This window comes from Oncorhynchus mykiss, chromosome 9, assembly GCF_013265735.2.
Source record: "Oncorhynchus mykiss isolate Arlee chromosome 9, USDA_OmykA_1.1, whole genome shotgun sequence".
NCBI classification, from domain to species: domain Eukaryota; kingdom Metazoa; phylum Chordata; class Actinopteri; order Salmoniformes; family Salmonidae; genus Oncorhynchus; species Oncorhynchus mykiss.
The window spans coordinates 58,601,500-58,619,496 of NC_048573.1; the positions used below are offsets into that span (position 1 = coordinate 58,601,500).

Here is a 17,997-nt window from a genome sequence, read left to right on the forward strand (position 1 = left end):
CTCTCCTGTTCCTGGCCTTCTCTTCCACATCCTCTTCCTCACAGACTTGCTTGAGCCTGGACAGACTTTGGTTAGGAATGGGGAGGTAAGCATCCTCCTCCTCTTCATCTTCCTCCTCCTCTTTCACCTCTTATTCCTCCACATCCTCCTACCCCCTTTCGTTCACCTCCTCTGCTTCTTCATTTTCCTCAGTTTTCTCATTGTTCTCCCTCTTCCTGACCCTCTCCTCACTCCTGCTTTTCCTCCCTCCCTCCCTCCCTCCCTCCCTCCCTCCCTCCCTCCCTCCCTCCCTCCCTCCCTCCCTCCCTCCCTCCCTCCCTCCCTCCCTCCCTCCCTCCCTCCCTCCCTCCCTCCCTCCCTCCCTCCCTCCGCCTCTGTGTGTATATCATCATTGTCATAGTTCCTCAGTGCATCTCTGGGTAAACTGTGAGAGCCTCCCTTGTTCCTGCTCTTCCTCCTGCTATCCTTCCCTCTCACCTGAGTCCTCTCTCACAGTCCACCACCGCCTGTCTCACTGCCCTCCTTCTGTCTCTCAGGATCAGGGTCTGAATCAAGGCTGTGTCTTACTGCCCCTGCTCCTTCCTCTCCCTGATCTCCTTCCTTTCTTCTTCCTTTATCTCCCCTTTCGAAGACCTCCCCCGCTTCTTCACCTTGGATCTGTGGATGCAGCCCTCCAGGCGGACCAGGTCTACTGGAGCCACACTCTGCTCCTCGGGGTGCTGCTGTGGGAGGGAGGGGGAGGTGACTCTGCGCTCACGGACTGATGAACACACAGAGACAGGACATAGGAAGCAGGGAACAGAGAGAGCACAATGAATAGGTGGAGAAGAGAATAAGGAGAGTTAGAGAAGCAGGTGATGTTACATAATCACTGTAGAAGATCTCCAGAGTTCACAGAGCATTTCTCTGTCAGAAGCTGTAGCTGTTTGTGTGTAGGTTGTGTTGTGTAACAACAGCTGCTACTTCCCTGACCCTCAGGTAACCCTTCATTATATTACAATACTTATCAACATTGTGTGCTCTCATGCAGAATGTCAACTGTACTGTTGAAGCATATAGATCACTAGCTCTCTTTTACATTCAGCAACACTACTGGCAGGTTGCACACTAGAAATAATTCAACCAAGGGATATTGGTTGTCATTGATTTACCTGGCTATGTCATTTTTAAAACTGAGTTTTAAGCTATAGGGCTCTATTTTAACAAACCTAAGGCAATGGTCCATCTAAGCGCAGGTGGTAGCGCTATAGGTTAAGGGGTGTGTCAGAAATATTTTTGCTATTTTCAATATCACAATTATAGTCGCATTTACTGCATTGTCGCGAAACGTCTGGGTTTTAATGAATAAACAAGTTGTGGGTTTGTAGAGGCTTGGCCCCTCACTGGCCAATCAGAACGCCTACAATGCATAGATAAAAATGGAATGTCAGCTCACTGTTTTACTCCTTTCAAACTTTATATTTTAATGAAGCTTTGGTGATTACGATTTATTTTCAAGCAGTCTCAGGAGCCAAACCCTTTATTGTCAGTCTTGACTGCTTTGAGATTGCATTGGGCAGACAAAAAAAGCCTTCATTGAGAGGAGGTGAGGTGATATGCTAAGATTTGAATCAAATCAAATGAAATGGGAAAAACATCAGTTTTTTATGTTTCTAAATACGAAGTATACATGCACCAAAAGCACATTAGACTACTCTTGTTCCATGTGCATATGGGCAGTGAGCGTCACGGCTGGATAGGATGCGTTTCCGCATTCCGCAGCTAGGGCTGGAAAATGCCCGTGCACCAGTTTTGACATGACGAAATTGCAAACTAACGTGCGTTTGACAATAGCGTCACCTTAACCGCAGCAGAACACAGAACACCTTTAGTTATACCCCGGTCTCAAGACAATTCAACATATGATTTCAATGCGTGGGTGATCATGGTCTCACGATGAGGATGTCGACGTACAGTGACACGTAATATATTTTCAACAACGACGACTGTAAAGACAACATAGGAAGTGAGGAGAAGAGGAATGTAGAGAGACAAATAAATGGAGGACTAACAGGAACGATCACCAACCGCGTATTCTCTGTCCGGCCGATGACATAGAAGCAAGGCTCTCCTAGCTTGGAGTTGGTCATACATAGAGACAGACTGGACAGCTCCACTGAGAGGGAGAGAAGAGGAACGGAGGAAGAGAAAATAATTAGAGAAAGATGTGTAGGGGAAAAAAGGGAAAGAAGACAAGAAATAAAGAGAGAGCAAAGGGAAACATGTTGGTGAAGGTAAGATAGAATGTGGAGATGGAGAGTCCAAAGAATGAATCACAAGGAAAGGTGAAATAATAGAAGGAAGCATGGGCCCCAAAAGAGAAACAAGAAACGTGGTGTTAGTAATGTAGAGGTTATACATTCAAGAGAGATACTATACACCCAAGAGAGATACTATACACCCAAGAGAGATACTATACACCCAAGAGAGATACTATACACCCAAGAGAGATACTATACAGTCAAGAGAGATACTATACAGCCAAGAGAGATAGTATACACCCAAGAGAGATACTATACAGTCAAGAGAGATACTATACACCCAAGAGAGATACTATACACCCAAGAGAGATATTATACACCCAAGAGAGATACTATACAGCCAAGAGAGATAGTATACACCCAAGAGAGATACTATACACCCAAGAGAGATACTATACAGTCAAGAGAGATACTATACACCCAAGAGAGATACTATACACCCAAGAGAGATACTATACACCCAAGAGAGATACTATACAGCCAAGAGAGATATTATACACCCAAGAGAGATACTATACAGCCAAGAGAGATACTATACAGCCAAGAGAGATACTATACAGTCAAGAGAGATATTATACACCCAAGAGAGATACTATACACCCAAGAGAGATACTATACAGCCAAGAGAGATATTATACACCCAAGAGAGATACTATACAGCCAAGAGAGATACTATACAGCCAAGAGAGATACTATACAGCCAAGAGAGATATTATACAGCCAAGAGAGATACTATACAGCCAAGAGAGATACTATACAGCCAAGAGAGATATTATACAGCCAAGAGAGATACTATACACCCAAGATAGATACTATACACCCAAGAGAGATACTATACAGCCAAGAGAGATACTATACACCCAAGAGAGATACTATACACCCAAGAGAGATACTATACACACAAGAGAGATACTATACACCCAAGAGAGAAACTATACACACAAGAGAGATACTATACATCCAAGAGAGATACTATACACCCAAGCTAGATATTATACACCAAAGAGAAATATACACCCGAGCTAGATATTATACACCAAAGAGAAATATACACCCAAGATAGATATGATACACCCAAGATAGATACTATACACCCAAGACAGATACTATACACCCAAGACAGATACGGTACACCCAAGAGAGATAATATACACAAAAGAGAAATATACAACCAAGATAGATATTATACACCCGAGAGATACTATGCACCCGAGAGATACTATACACCCAAGAGAGATACTATACACCCAAGAGAGAAATTATACACCAAAAAGAAATATACACTCAAGACAGATATTATACACCAAAGAGAGATATTATACACCAAAGATAAATATACACCCAAGAGAGATATTATACACCAAAAAGAGATCAACAACATAAGTTGTGACAGTTTGAGGAGGATTCTCTAGTGGCTATGCTAAGTTGAATGTTATGATTCTCTCTAGTATATTGACACCTTATCCTCAGTCCTCATCCCACCTATTCTTTTCTCACACCTTATCTCTTAAAATCAAATGAAACTGAGTGACAGTTTGCGCAGTAGGAGGAGTGTCTCTGGGGTTTTACAGTGTTTCCACCCCCCTGTCCTTTTCTCTATCTTACCGTAGTCAGGGACGTATCCATTGCCTTTCTTTAGAACCAGGTATATGCGGTGTCCTCCCCTGCGTATCTGCTCTACTGCCTGGCTGTGGGTCATCCCTGTTGTGCTGTCCCCGTTGATCTCCACCAACTGGTCACTCACCTACAGTACACAGTGACAGCATAATCAGTTGTTGTATGAAATAGTATCTCATAATGTACGTAATATCATGTTTTGTCAACAAAACTTGATTTCCTGAGTTGAGATAACTTACAGTTTACTGTGAAATATTAGACACCCCGTTCTTTAAAGAGGTACACAATACACTCACCTGTATTTTGTGGCTGCGTGAGGCAGGTCCCCCCTCCATCAGTCCCAATACATACAGACCCATGTTGTACTCACTGCCCCCTCGCAGGCTGAACCCAAACCCTGTCTGCCCGCGGTCTAGATCCACACTGTAATACCTAGAGTCATGCTATAAGAAACATGGAGGGAGAGATGGACAGAATGAGATCGAGATCTCAACTTAAGGTGGAAAATACATGTCAGTGTTTTGCAGATGATTTTGGGCTTACTCTTAAAAAGGTGTGGATCATTGACACAAACATAATGGATGGCTGCTGTCCTCACCTTGGGTCGTGACCTGTGACCTTTCCTGCTTGTGTAATTGGGGTCATAATCTGTGGTCTCTGATAGGCTGGAGGAGTCTGGGAAAGAAATAAGGGAGAGTGGTTAGCATAGATAGGTACAAGAAGTTAACGCGTCAGTACAGAGGGGAGATGCATAGTATCTTAGTTATCCTCTGAGCATTAATGGGGAGTATGCAAGCAAGTGGATTGTGTGCATTTCGGTTTTTATTGTGTTTTTGGAAATGTGTGTGTGTATAACATTGTGTGTATTTCTCTATGCTCACAGGTGCTAGGACGGGGGATGATGGTGAGGCGTAGGGTGTTTCCAGCTCTGCGGAGGATGTGGGCAAGCTCCCGGTGTGGAAGGGTCACCACAGAATGCCCCTGAACAGCCTCCAACCGGTCACCGGGCCGTATCTGACCGCTCCTCGCTGCAGGACTGCCCCGACGCACCGTCACGAACCGGTGAGGGAGGAGGGAGGCAGCTGAAAAGAGTGTGTGAGAGAGAGAGAGAGAGAGAGAGAGAGAGAGAGAGAGAGAGAGAGAGAATAACAATAACAATTTTTATTTGTGGTAAAGTTATTAACATTATTATTATTACTAACAGTCTAGTATGTTCCTGTCTTATTGGCCCATCGTTGTTGTATGTTTACTTTGACAATGTAAGTGTTTTACTTTCCATGTCAAAGTATATTGAATAGAGATGGAGAGAGAGAGAGAGAGAGAGGGAGAGAGAGAGAGAGAGGGAGAGAGAGAGAGAGAGAGAGAGAGAGAGAGAGAGAGAGAGAGAGAGGGGGAGAGAGGCAGGTATTGAAGTTCCACAGTAAAACCTCTTCAACCCCTAATTAGTCCTGGATCGGTACAGCGGAAGAACATGTATCTCAACCCTCAGACACCAAACCACTGGTTGAAGCACATTGCTGCAGTATATACTTGAACGTTTAACAATAAACTTTTTGATATGACATGTCTTCTAACAGTGTTTTTCAACCTTTTGTAGTACCAGCGACAAGCAAAGAATGGTTGACTCTGATATCTATAAACTCTAGAATGAAATAATTCCCTCTGTCCATCTCTCTATTCCAATACTACAGTCCTTAAAGTCATTTTCTAAACTGTAAGCAAAAATGTGCTTACATTCTGCATAATTAGCCTTCCATTAGCAAAGGACACTAACAGTTCCCTGGTCTATACTGACCTATTTAAACATACTCTCTCTTTCAAGCACACTTTATTCAGTCTTTGATGTTTGTGCTTGCTTGACATTTTCCCTGACTGTGAGAAGAACACTGTCCAAACTTACCCAGCCCTCCCCCTCAACTTAGCTTACAAAACATCACTCACACTGACTCACCCTCTCTGTCATGCACAACATCAGCGACACAGAGGGCAGCTAAGGTGAAAAATGGTGTGTGTGAGTATGTTTTGTGTGACAAACTGACAAACTGTTAGATCAAAAAAACATGTCAAACATAATTTTTCATCTTAAAAACATTACCCGGGTCATACCATCACTCTCCCAGCCAGATGCAGAGAAACTCATCCACGCCTTCCTCTTCTCTCGGATCGACTACGGTAATGTTCTGTTTGGGGACCTCCCAGCCAAATCAGTACAGAGGCTCCAACTAATCCAGGTTCTGACCAGGACCAAGAATTCGGACCATATCACACCGATCCTGGCCCAACTCCACTGGCTACCAGTCAACTACAGGATCGACATTGTCGTGTTTGTATTTAAAGCCTTGAATGGACTGAGCCACACCTACATCAGCGACCTCATCTCAAACAGCGAGCCACCTTGCACTCTCCACCTGCCACTCACCACTGCTTCAAGTCCCCAAGACACGTCTCCGAACTATGGGGGACCGAGCCTTCTGCTGCCTTGCCCCTCGCCTATGGAATACTCTCCCTGACCATCAGAGAACCGCTACACCCCTCTAAACTTTTACCAGCCTTGATTCTAAATGTGTTATTTTTATTGTATGTATATATATTTTTATTCTTCGGTAGAGCTTTCAAATAACTCTCATGAAAAGCGCAATACAAATTACATTTATGATTATTATTATTATTACTGGTACTTTTACCACTACAATTACCACTTGTAGGATTACATCCACAACTACAGTACAACTGTTAACTGCTTACAGTACACCGCAGGCCATGAATGACTGAAACTCCAATGGTGCTCAAGGAAACAGTATGAGAAACATTGCAGATGTTGAACTAATTGACAGCTTTGATGCAAATCTGTCATGTTCCTTTCAGTTAAACAACATTTTCATACACACACACACACACACACACACACACATGCACGCAAATACACACGTACGCACAAACGCAGACATACTCATACCGTGGCATAACTCACACAAAGCATTTAGACAGACAGCATTCAACCAGAAACCAGAAAGTCGCAACATAATTACGTTTGGAGTCCTTGACAGTTCTCAAAGCAGACTGCAGTCTTTCCAACATGGCTCTTTGAATTACATATGTAGCGCAAAAAATCCTGAATTCCAACAAAACAGCTTGGAGATGCTTACATCTAAATGAATGGGGTCAGACCAATAAAAACACAATGAACTAAAACATGTCCCTGCTGTTGCTCTGGTTCAGTGTAACGTCTAAAGCAATTCAGAGAGAGAGAGAGATTGAGAGCGAGAGAGGCGGGAGAGAGGGGGGGAGGGAGTTTTAATCTTTAGAGAAACCAGACTGAATCCTTTCACTGCAGAGAGAAGGGAGGGAGACTGTGGTATATAGAAAAGGATAGATTATGGAATAGAGAGAGAGAGAGAGCGAGGCAGGGAGATGGACACTATGGTTATTGAGATAAGACAGAGGTGAAATGCAGGTGTGAGAGGATAATGGAGAGAGAGACATTCTTTGTGCTGTTGAGACAAGACAGCATTAATGTATGTTAGCTTTGCCCATAAAGCAAATTGAACTGCATTAGAATTGGTCAGAGAGGCAAATACAAAGAGAGGGGAAACTGCTGGGCAAACACTGGTTGAATCAAAGTTGATTCCACAACATTTAAATTAAATTACGTTGAACCAACGTGGAATATACGTTGAATGGACATCTGTGCCCAGTGGGATGGAATGGTTGGTATACTGTAGCTAACCTGGTATTTAATTAATGCCCTCTAGCTAATAGTTTATCAGGTGGGATGTTTTCCCCTTCACAGCCACAATGAGAACACAAACTAGCTTCATTGTGCTGTTAAGGGTGTAGGATCTTAATTTGATCACTTATGTTGCTGCAGATGAGTTCAATGATTTACATAAATTCACTGAAAACCCACACTAACACACAATTTTATTAACAGTATTGCACTTTTCATGTAGACTACTTTTGGCCAGCTAAGAGCAACATTATGAACTAAACATTCAAATCCTGTTGCTGCGGGATTATTTTTCTGTGACAATATAGGTCAAATTAAGATCCTACATCTGTAACGTGACAGAGTTGCAGAGGTGTAGTGTTACAGCAGGCTTAGGATTGTACTGGTGTAAAGCAGCATGTTATCATCAAAAGGTTATTCTGTTGGAGGCAAATGGAGCTGACAGGCTGATGTAGATAAGAGCACTGACACATATAAAACCTGTGTGGCTTAGCCCCTAATAGCCCTGTGGCATGGGTCTTCACGCTGGATAATCTCACTATTGATTCCATTAATTGTCACGAGGGCTAGTGTATGTAGTACACACGCAAATCCCACACACAAACATATTCATAAAATGCACTTGAACACATGGGCACCACCACACAAAATATTACACCCTATAACAGCAATGTAACACTTCAACACACACACACACACACACACACACACACACACACACGCACACATACACACACACAAACGCAAACACTAGGAAGGAAGCAGCGTAACAAGATCCCAGCTTCAGCATAATGGGGAAGGGAAATGGGGTAAATGCAGTGCAATATATGCTGTCATTGGACTGTTTTTGTGTTTTATGACTCCATATTATCTGGAGTGCTGGCTGAAACACTAAAAAGATCATGAGCAGTGCGCAGGCTGACATCATCATGGGGCTAGTGGGGGGGGGGGGGGGGGGGGGCTGTCTTTAAGTGACAGAGACCTGTGACTCATCATCATGACTCAGTGACTGTTGTGCAGCCATAATTATTTATTCATCAAACTACAGAACAGTATGTCCAGTTAGGAAGCCTTTCTCTTCATGTGAAAGACTGACTGTTCACTGGGTGATGACTGCCATTGACATTTGTTGGGGACAAGATAAGGGATTTGGTCTGAAAAGTTATGGTTCCTATTTTCTGCAGAAACTGCAATACAATACCTCACCGACTTTCAAGCGAGGGAAAACTGAAACTCAATCCAATCAATAAGAAGATGCATATTTGCCAATATTTTGTGTTCTGCTACAAATGAACTAGTTCTCACCTTTCCCCTTCTCTACATCCTGTGAAGCGATGACAAATCCGAACCCCTCTCCTGGCTTCCTCCTCAGCTCCACATCGAATCCCCGGGGTACACGATTCCGTCCCCCTCCCCCTTGCCCTGGTCCTGGGACCACCACCCCCCTGTCCCTCTCATCCTCTATGCCCGCGTTCAGCCAGTCTTTGGGCTCCATGGTGAGGGTGACTGGGACTGACTCCAGGAAACTGGTGCTCTGGACAAGAGAGGAGCGCACCATGGCTGGGGGAGGGGGAGGAGGGGTGGAGGTGGGACGGTGTGGGAAGAGGACAACTGCAGGGGGCGATGGGTTCTTGTCTGAGGCCACAGGTGAAGGAGGGGGGCGAAGGAGTGGTGAGGGGACTTTCCGTATAGAGTTGGGGGAGATGGAAGAATGATGGGAACCTGAAGATGGGGAATAACATCACTAAAGGAATTGTTGAGAGACTTTCTTTAGGTTTTATTCATTACTGAGAAACAATGTAATGAATGCAGTAAATAAAATCTCCTAAAAACAAGTTTGCAGTAAAGTAGCTAATGTTCTTACCTCCTCTGTGAACCAATAGGATAACTTCTTTTTGTTTGGTGTATTCCTGGAGAACTCGTTGTATCTGGAGGGAAAGGTATCAATTTAGTATATCTGATTTAACTTGACCTAATCTTATGTATTCTCCATCTCTTTCATATCTTCTTTCTCTCCACGTTTCCCTCCTCAGTACCTGTGCAAAGCTGAGACTCTGGACGTCGACTCCGTTGATCTTCATGATGGCATCCCCTGGCTGTAGGGAGGAGCACTGCCTCCTATCCCAGACCCTCTTGATCAGGGCCAGCCTGCCCCCCTGTCCCCCGGCCGTCACACTGAAGCCCATATCTCCTCCCCCCTCACATTGAGCCAGGGCTACAGGCACCAGCTCCCCTCCACCTCCAACCCCACCTCCTCCGACCCCACCTCCTCCGACCCCACCTCCGCTGCACAGGCTCATCAACCCCGGAGACGTGATGCTGCTGTGACTGCCACTGCCACTGGTGTTGCTATGGAAGCCGATTTGTGGGCTGTCGGGGGTGGGAGGGGGTCTCAGCAGGGAAGCCTGGGGCCTGATGAGGCGGGAGTATACCCCTCCGCCTGGGGAGGATGAAAGGCGGGGTCTTCCTGACTGGGGCATGGGCAGTCTGGACACAGGGAGTGTGGAAGAGGTGGACAGGTCGCTCTCTGACAGGTCACTCTTAGAGGTTCTATAGCGCAGGGGCTGAGGGGGGGTAGAGAGGGAGTTATTGTTGTGGTTACGGATCATGGATGCCCTGCAGAGGAAGAAAAGAGACAGAAAGATAGTCAGTGTTCTCCATTAAAGTCAAATACAGTTGATAAATCATAAAAAGTTGTTTTTCAACCACTTCACAAATTTCTTGTTAACAAACTATAGTTTTGGCAAGTCGGTTAGGACATCTACTTTGTGCATGACACAAGTCATTTTTCCAACAATTGTTTACAGACAGAATATTTCACTTATAATTCACTGTGTCACAATTCCAGTGGGTCAGAAGTTTACATACATTAAGTTGACTGTGCCTTTACAGCTTGGAAAATTACAGAAAATGATGTCATGGCTTTAGAAGATTCTGATAGGCTAATTGACATAATTTGAGTCAATTGGAGGTGTACCTGTGGATGTATTTCAAGGCCTACCTTCAAACTCAGTGACTCTTTGCTTGACATCATGGCAAAATCAAAATAAATCAGCCAAGACCTCAGAAAAAAATTGTAGACCTCCACAAGTCTGGTTCATCCTTGGGAGAAATTCCCATACTCCTGAAGGTACCACGTTCATCTGTACAAACAATAGTACGCAAGTATAAACACCATGGGACCACGCAGCCGTCATACCTCTGAGGAAGGAGACACGTTCTGTCTCCTAGAGATGAACGTACTTTGGTGCGAAAAGTGCAAATCAATCCCAGAACAATAGCAAAGGACCTTGTTAAGATGCTGGAGGAAACAGGTACAAAAGTATCTATATCCACAGTAAAACGAGTCCTATATCGACATAACCTGAAAGGCTGCTCAGCAAGGAAGAAGCCACAGCTCCAAAACCGTCATAAAAAAGCCAGGTTTGCAACTGCACGTGGGGACAAAGATCGTACTTTTTGGAGAAATGTCCTCTGGTCTGATGAAACAAAAATGGAACTGTTTGGCCATAATGACCATTGTTATGTTTGTAGGAAAAAGGGGGAGGCTTGCAAGCCGAAGAACACCATCCCAACTGTGAAGCACAGGGGTGGCAGCATCATGTTGTGGGGGTGCATTGCTGCAGGAGGGACTGGTGCACTTCACAAAATAGATGGCATCATGAGGATGGAAAATTATGTGGATATATTGAAGCAACATCTCAAGACATCAGTCAGTAGGTTAAAGCTTGGTCACAAATGGGTCTTCCAAATGGACAATGACCCCAAGCATACTTCCAAAGTTGCGGCAAAATGGCTTAAGGACAACAAAGTCAAGGTACTGGTGTGGTCATCACAAAGCCTTGACCTCAATCCCATAGAACATTTGTGGGCAGAACTGAAAAAGCGTGTGCGAGCAAGGAGGCCTACAAACCTGACTCAGTTACACCAGCTCTGTCAGGAGGAATGGGCCAAAATTCACCCAACTTATTGTAGGAAGCTTGTGGAAGTCTACCCGAAAAGTTTGACCCAAGTTAAACAATTTAAAGGTAATGCTGCCAAATACTAATTGAGTGTATGTAAACTTCTGACCCACTGGGAATGTAATGAAAGAAATAAAAGCTGAAATAAATAATTCTCTCTACTATTATTCTGACATTTCACATTCTTAAAATAAAGGACGCCATTGAGATTGATCTAAAACAGGGAATTTTTACTAGGATTAAATGTCAAGAATTGTGAAAAACTGAGTTTAAATGTATTTGGCTAAGGTGCATGTAAACTTCTGACTTCAACTGTATCTGTAAATTACATTGTGTGTGGGTGTGCGTGTGTGTGTGTCACCTGTGTGAGCCGATGGCTGAGACCACCTCACTGTCACTCTGGGAGTTATCCGGGGCCTGCAGGTGGGCGAGACCCCTCAGGGAGCGGGGTGGGCGGACCGGGGGGGTGGTGACAGTGATGCTGCCACTGGAACGTCTATAAGATGGTGGTGTAGGGGAGGTGGAGTCAGATAGGTGACGCCTGGAACGTCTGTAGGAGGGCGGCTCGGCAGAGTCAGTGGGGTGCACACTAGACCGTCTGTATGAGGGTGAATCAAAGGCAGTGGAGTCAGAGAGATGTCCACTGGATATTCTATAAAAGGGTGATGATGGGGCCGTGGAGTGAGCGAGGTTTCCACTGGAGTGTCTGTAAGAGGGTGGCGGTCGGGTAGCTGTGGAGGTGGCATTCCCATTGGCATCCAGTCCCGGCCCAACTCCTGGACCCATATAACCCACGTCATGGTGGTGAGAAAGGACGCCACTGAGATTATGATACTGCGTCTGGGTTGGGGCTGTGGATGGGCGGGGGAGGAGCTGGTGTAATGGCTGGGGCTGGGTGGTGGTAGGTGGGAGGAGGGGGTCACAGACATCAGTTGACCCAGGATGGGGCTGCTTGAGGCATCCGTCTGTGTTGTAGAGCATGGGGTAGCCCCTACGGAGGACCATGTCCACACTGTGGCCCACAGGCACTGCCTTCAGCATCTCCACCACCTCTTTATGAGACGTTCCCAGGACACAGATGTCGTTGATGTACACCAGGATATCCGCTGTGGGGACCAAGAGGATGAGTTGAAAGGCTTCTGGTTCAGTTATCCCACAGCATTAGTATACCTTCAAAACCTGCATATAGAACATCACATCATCTATTTGCAAATTGTTTGAGGGATATTGTAGTTCTAGTTCATAAATGCTATGCTATTTTTGTGTGGGTATGTGTGAAATGTAATCTTACCAACTAATCCCTCTGTATCCCAACCTTCTAAAATGCTCAACTCTGGGTGCATGTGACAGGTGTCACAGTCTGTATTAGTGGGTGTTTAGTGTGTGTTAGTGTGCACATACAGTATGTACGTGTGTTGCTGGATGTGATGATAGCTAGATTATGGAATGCATGCCATTAGGATTAGGGATTGATTGAGATCTACTCTCTGTGGGAGATCACAGAAAAATCCCACCACTATAAGCCAGCTACAGTGAGAGAGAGAGAGAGAGAGAGAGAGAGAGAGAGAGAGAGAGAGAGAGAGAGAGAGAGAGAGAGAGAGAGAGAGAGAGAGAGAGAGAGAGAGAGAGAGAGAGAGAGAGAGAGAGAGAGAGAGAGAGAGAGAGAGAGAGAGAGAGACTTATCTGGTAGTTGTGAACACGTGCTACAGTATAATACCAACTATAGTCACATGCTTTTTACAGTATAACAATACTAAATATAGTGTTTACATTCTAGTGAGTATCGTAACAACAACAACAACAACAACAATAATGTGATTCTGTGGGCTGACATCTCTGAGCAAAGTTACAAAGAGAGATGGAATATTCTCAAACTGCCTAAACAAGCCACATTTAAACCAGGTAAAAAAAACTCAGACCAAGGTCAAGTGCAGTGAGGAGAGAGAGTTTACAGGAGTCCATTTTCACAGTTTGCAAGTATTTAAAAATGTTTTGCCTATTAAACATCCGGCTTTAACGCTCAATAATCCACAATTCAATCTGTTGCAAACATAAATCCAAGACTCATTTCTGTTTAATTGACATTTACATTTACGAGGAATCCGGCTTTAATGCTCAATATTTTAATGTCAACATTGGCAAAGTTATGATACCCTTAAAGAAGCAAAATGTAACATATTCCTTGGAAGGAAGTATAAAACTGTGTAAAATGTTTCAAAAAGGATAATAATCTCTCTGTATATTGTCCCCTCCCTCCCTCCCCCCTACCTGTGTTGAGAGCTCCAGGTCCCCCTGGCGTAATGCTGTAGACCTGGAGAAACTCCCTGGCTCTGCTGCCCCCCACGATGTTGAAACCAAACCCCCCGGGACCTTTAGAGAGGCATATGTGGATAGAGAAACCCCTCAGCTCCCCTGGCTGGTCTGTGAACCCTGGTACTGAGAAAACGAGAAGGAGGGAGGGAAAAATAGTGGGAAAAGATACGGAAAGGAGTGAAAAGTGCAAAGAAGCACAGAGAGAGATGCTTACAACAGAGAGGGAGAGCAACAGAGGTTTTGTGCAATTGGCAGGTAAAGAGGAACTAAAGGTCACCATGAAGAGGTTGAGAGAAAGACAGAGAGACAGAGAAAGGTTGCACCCTGTATGTGTGTGAATGAGTGAACTGTTTAGAATGTGCCGTTCAGAGCTGAGTTAAGAGACGCACAACACTGACATCTGAAAACTCATGGCCAGATGGCACTTTGTGCAAAACGTTTCGAAATAAATAGACATGCAGGCAAAGGTTTTTTTCCTCCCTGTCATAATGGCCCGCAGAGAAGATTCAAACCTCTTGAAAAGGAAATAAACTCTCTGCCTGATCTGTATCACCTCCTGCTGGTTAAAACAGTGAACTGCAACCCACTAATATTTTGACCAGCTTTACCCATGATATTCTGGCAGATGGGGCTCTAATTGCTATAATCAGCTATATTGGTCAAACGTTGTTGTATTAGGTTGTTTTATCTGTGAATCACATGACACAATTATGATCGAAGGTTGTCAGTGTCATGCCCAACACATGGCCTCTGTCATCCACTGCAGAACGGACCTGTGCCAGTGGTTCCTCCTAGCTTGCCGTTATGGGGTTAGGGATTAATCACTACACAGTATCTCAATTCTACTAAAAGCTAATTTAATTTCATTTGAATCTATTAACAGGCTCGTTGTGCCTATGGTCCTGTGGTTCCCATCTTATTAACGTACAGAGTATCATTAGGCAGCCCAATGGTTAAACCCTCTAGCACTGTTTCCATAATTATAGAGTGGGAGAGAGCTCACATTGGTTCTTGTCGAGCATCGTTTCTCTGCTGCTCTGAGCACGACGATCCTGCCAGCTGGTAGTCTTGGAGTAATGGCTAAAAGAGAGTGACAGACAGGCCACTTCAAAGTCACCAATCAACCACCACCATGGTGATGCTATATAACAGTATTTACAAGTCAACATCTTTGACCAGAAACAACATAAAACATACAAGAGAGCAGTCTATCCACGTAGAACAGAATAGAATAGTCACTTTCTTTCTTTTGTATTTATTTATGTAATGTGTGGTGTGACCTTGTTAAATGCACTTTGAATAAATTGTGATTTGCTTCACTCACTCTGTGTAGAAAGGCTCTCCTGAGTTGCTGAAGGCCTTCTTCCAGTTTTTAGACATCACTGCTGGCACCCTGGCACTGCTGCTGCCATGACCGTTCTCCATGGCGCTGCCATACCCTCTTGACCGGCAGGGGGACAGGGAGACGGGATGGGCATTGCTGATACCCGCTGATCCACCTGGAACGTCAATGAAGACGACAGGCAAAACACTGAAAACGAGTGTTTGACACGTTATTAAAATTATTCTCAGCTTACAGTCAGTGAAAATAGAACCCTTGAATAATCTCTGGAATCATGTAAATTGTCTACACTGAACTTAGTTTACAGCTAGCTTTAAAGCCACATTTCCAAATCCAGACCCATTGAGTCTAGTGTAAAAAAAAAAAAGAAGCAAAAAAGCAAGGCATAAATTCCATACATTACAGTACAGCACAGGGTCTATGTAAACAGCTTTAGCTCAACCCTCCTGTCCTTTAGAATGTACGTGGGAGGATGTGGCCTGCTGCATACCCAGAGCTGCAGTCAGAGCCAGTCCAGCCAACACTCCGTTCAGCACCACATAGCCAGGCGATAGATGACTCAGCAGCACAGGTCAGGACCATAGACAACTCCCTGTTCCCTGCCTACCACACCTCTGGTCAGCTTGACCCTCCTCTGGAGCAAGTCCAGCGATCAATGTGGCCACAGCCCCGCATAGAGCCAGAAGCATACTAATCATGCTAATCATTGATTCATTTGTCCATCAAAAACTCTGAGGTACAGAAGGACAATGCAGTCTTTACAGTCTTTACAGTAGCTGCAGGCCACCATACCTGGCACACATTTTGAAAACTTAAAATCACAAAAAGGTTTCAAATTAAAATAATGTACTACAACTACTGTCACTACTACTACTTATACTATGCTTACTATGACTGCTACTACTAATACGCATTAACACTATATATGACTGTAGTAAATTGGTCACCCATATAGTCTTACGGGGGAGCAGCTTGTCTTTGGTAAACCTGCCTGACAGGCCAGAGACCTCCTCGCTGTTCTCCTCTTCCTCTGCTGCTTTCTCCAGGTTGCTAAGCGACTTGCTGCGTGTCCGGAAGTTCCGAAGCAGGTTGCGGTGTTCCCGGTAGGTGATGGGAGGGCTCTCTGGACCGATGTGTACTGGCCGTGGGGTGCCGTAGTAGTTCCCTGAGAGAAGGCAGGAGGAGGAGATGGAAGAGAAAGTGAGTTGATAAGCCACAACGTTATTGTTAGATTCATATTTGTATTGTTGGTCCTTGGTGCCAAGACAAGGAAAAGGAAAAGAGAAAAACTAAATATGATTGCGAAAAGGGTAAGAGGTAAAGCAATTCAGCGTAGAGATGGAGATCCCAAACACACATCTGAAAAGGCTATCACTATACGAAATATAGAATATACAGTCAATCCTAAACATTATGATGGATGTGTTCCAGTGCAGTGCATTCATCACATAGATTACCATCCACGCTTAGGATCAGTAAAGTCTACTCTATTTTCTCCTTCAATTCTATCCTTCTGTTGTGGAAGCTATAATACAAATCAAATTACTTAAATGTATTCCTCCAGCTCATGCAGTCAGATCAGGGTAAGGAGATAAGGAGAAATATTAGATTGCTGTTGTACTCAGGGGGTGTCTTTTTAATCAGAGAAAGCAGTCCAAGTCTAACCCTCCTGGGGTGGAGAGACTGAGACCTGTTCAAGACCTGGTGTCATTAACTACATGGAAATAATAAGGCTACCTCTGAGAAAATGTTTCTATCTACCATGCATGAGAGCACCAGCAGTTCCGGACGACTGTGTGATATCTCACTCCTGAGTAAGACCTTTTCCTTTAAAGAGGTTAACATTCACAAGGCCGCGTGGCCGACGGATTACCAGGCCGCGTACTAAGAGCATGCACTGACCAGCTCGCGGGTGTCTTGATTGACATTTTCAATCTCTCCCTGACCCAGTCTGTAATATGTGCATGTTTCAAGCAGACCACCATAGTCCCTGTGCCCAAGAATTCCAAGGTAACCTGTCTAAATTACTATTGCCCTGCAGCACTCACATCGGTGCAATGAAATGCTTTGAAAGGCTGATCATGGCTCACATCAACACCATCATCCTAGACACCCTGGACTCACTCCAATCCGCACACCACCCCAACAGATCAACGGATGACGCAATCTCTATTGCACTCCACACTACCCTCTCCCACCTGGACAAGATGAACATCTACAGTATGTGATAATGCTGTTCATTGACACCAAGCTCATCACTAAGCTCAGGACCCTGGGACTGAACACTAGGCTTCCTGACAGGCTTCCTCTAGGTAGTGAGGTTAAGCAACAACACACCCTGTGTTGATCCTCAACACGGGGGCCCCTCAGGGATGCGTGCTTAGTCCACTCCTTTACGCCCTGTTCACCCACGACCGCGTGGCCTCACACGCCTCCAACACCCTCATTAAGTTTGCTGACGACAAGGCAGTGGTAGGCCTGATCACTGATGACGAAGAGACTGCCTATAGAGAGGTTGTCACTGACCTGACAGTGTGGTGGTAGGACAACAACCTCTCCCTCAACATGGGAAAAACAAAGGAACTGATTGTGGATTACAGGAAATGGAAGGCCAAGCACGCCCCCATCCACATCAACGAGTTTGAGTTTGAGTTTATTTTTATTTTTACAGGGACAGTGCACATTAATCAACATTTCAGTAAAAGTGCCGGTTTTAGCCAGCCGCCGGCTTTTAAA

At 44.7% G+C, this 17,997-nt stretch overlaps 1 protein-coding gene across 1 annotated transcript; it reads right to left on the reverse strand.

Annotated features, from left to right (window-relative positions):
• Nucleotides 1–374: 374 nt before the first annotated feature.
• Nucleotides 375–10,304, reverse strand: LOC110533024 (membrane-associated guanylate kinase, WW and PDZ domain-containing protein 1-like). The gene is made up of 8 exons (XM_036988508.1): nucleotides 9,681–10,304; nucleotides 9,509–9,572; nucleotides 8,950–9,366; nucleotides 4,799–4,999; nucleotides 4,516–4,592; nucleotides 4,214–4,360; nucleotides 3,906–4,044; nucleotides 375–760 (listed from the first exon to the last, which is right to left on the reverse strand). The coding sequence occupies exons 1-8, from the start codon at nucleotides 10,251–10,253 to the stop codon at nucleotides 564–566; spliced, it is 1,815 nt and encodes a 604-aa protein (XP_036844403.1). The 5' UTR covers nucleotides 10,254–10,304; the 3' UTR covers nucleotides 375–563.
• Between the last annotated feature and the right edge of the window lie 7,693 nt (nucleotides 10,305–17,997).

Bases quoted from the DNA above. Each gene is read 5' to 3' on its own strand.
- LOC110533024 (XM_036988508.1), bottom strand. From the start codon at position 10,253: ATGATCCGTAACCACAACAATAACTCCCTCTCTACCCCCCCTCAGCCC. The intron at 4,361-4,515 runs GTGAGGACAGCA...TGTTTCTTATAG, and splicing joins GTCACAGGTCACGACCCAAG to CATGACTCTAGGTATTACAG. The intron at 761-3,905 runs GTAAGATAGAGA...TGTGTTCATCAG, and splicing joins TGGATACGTCCCTGACTACG to TCCGTGAGCGCAGAGTCACC.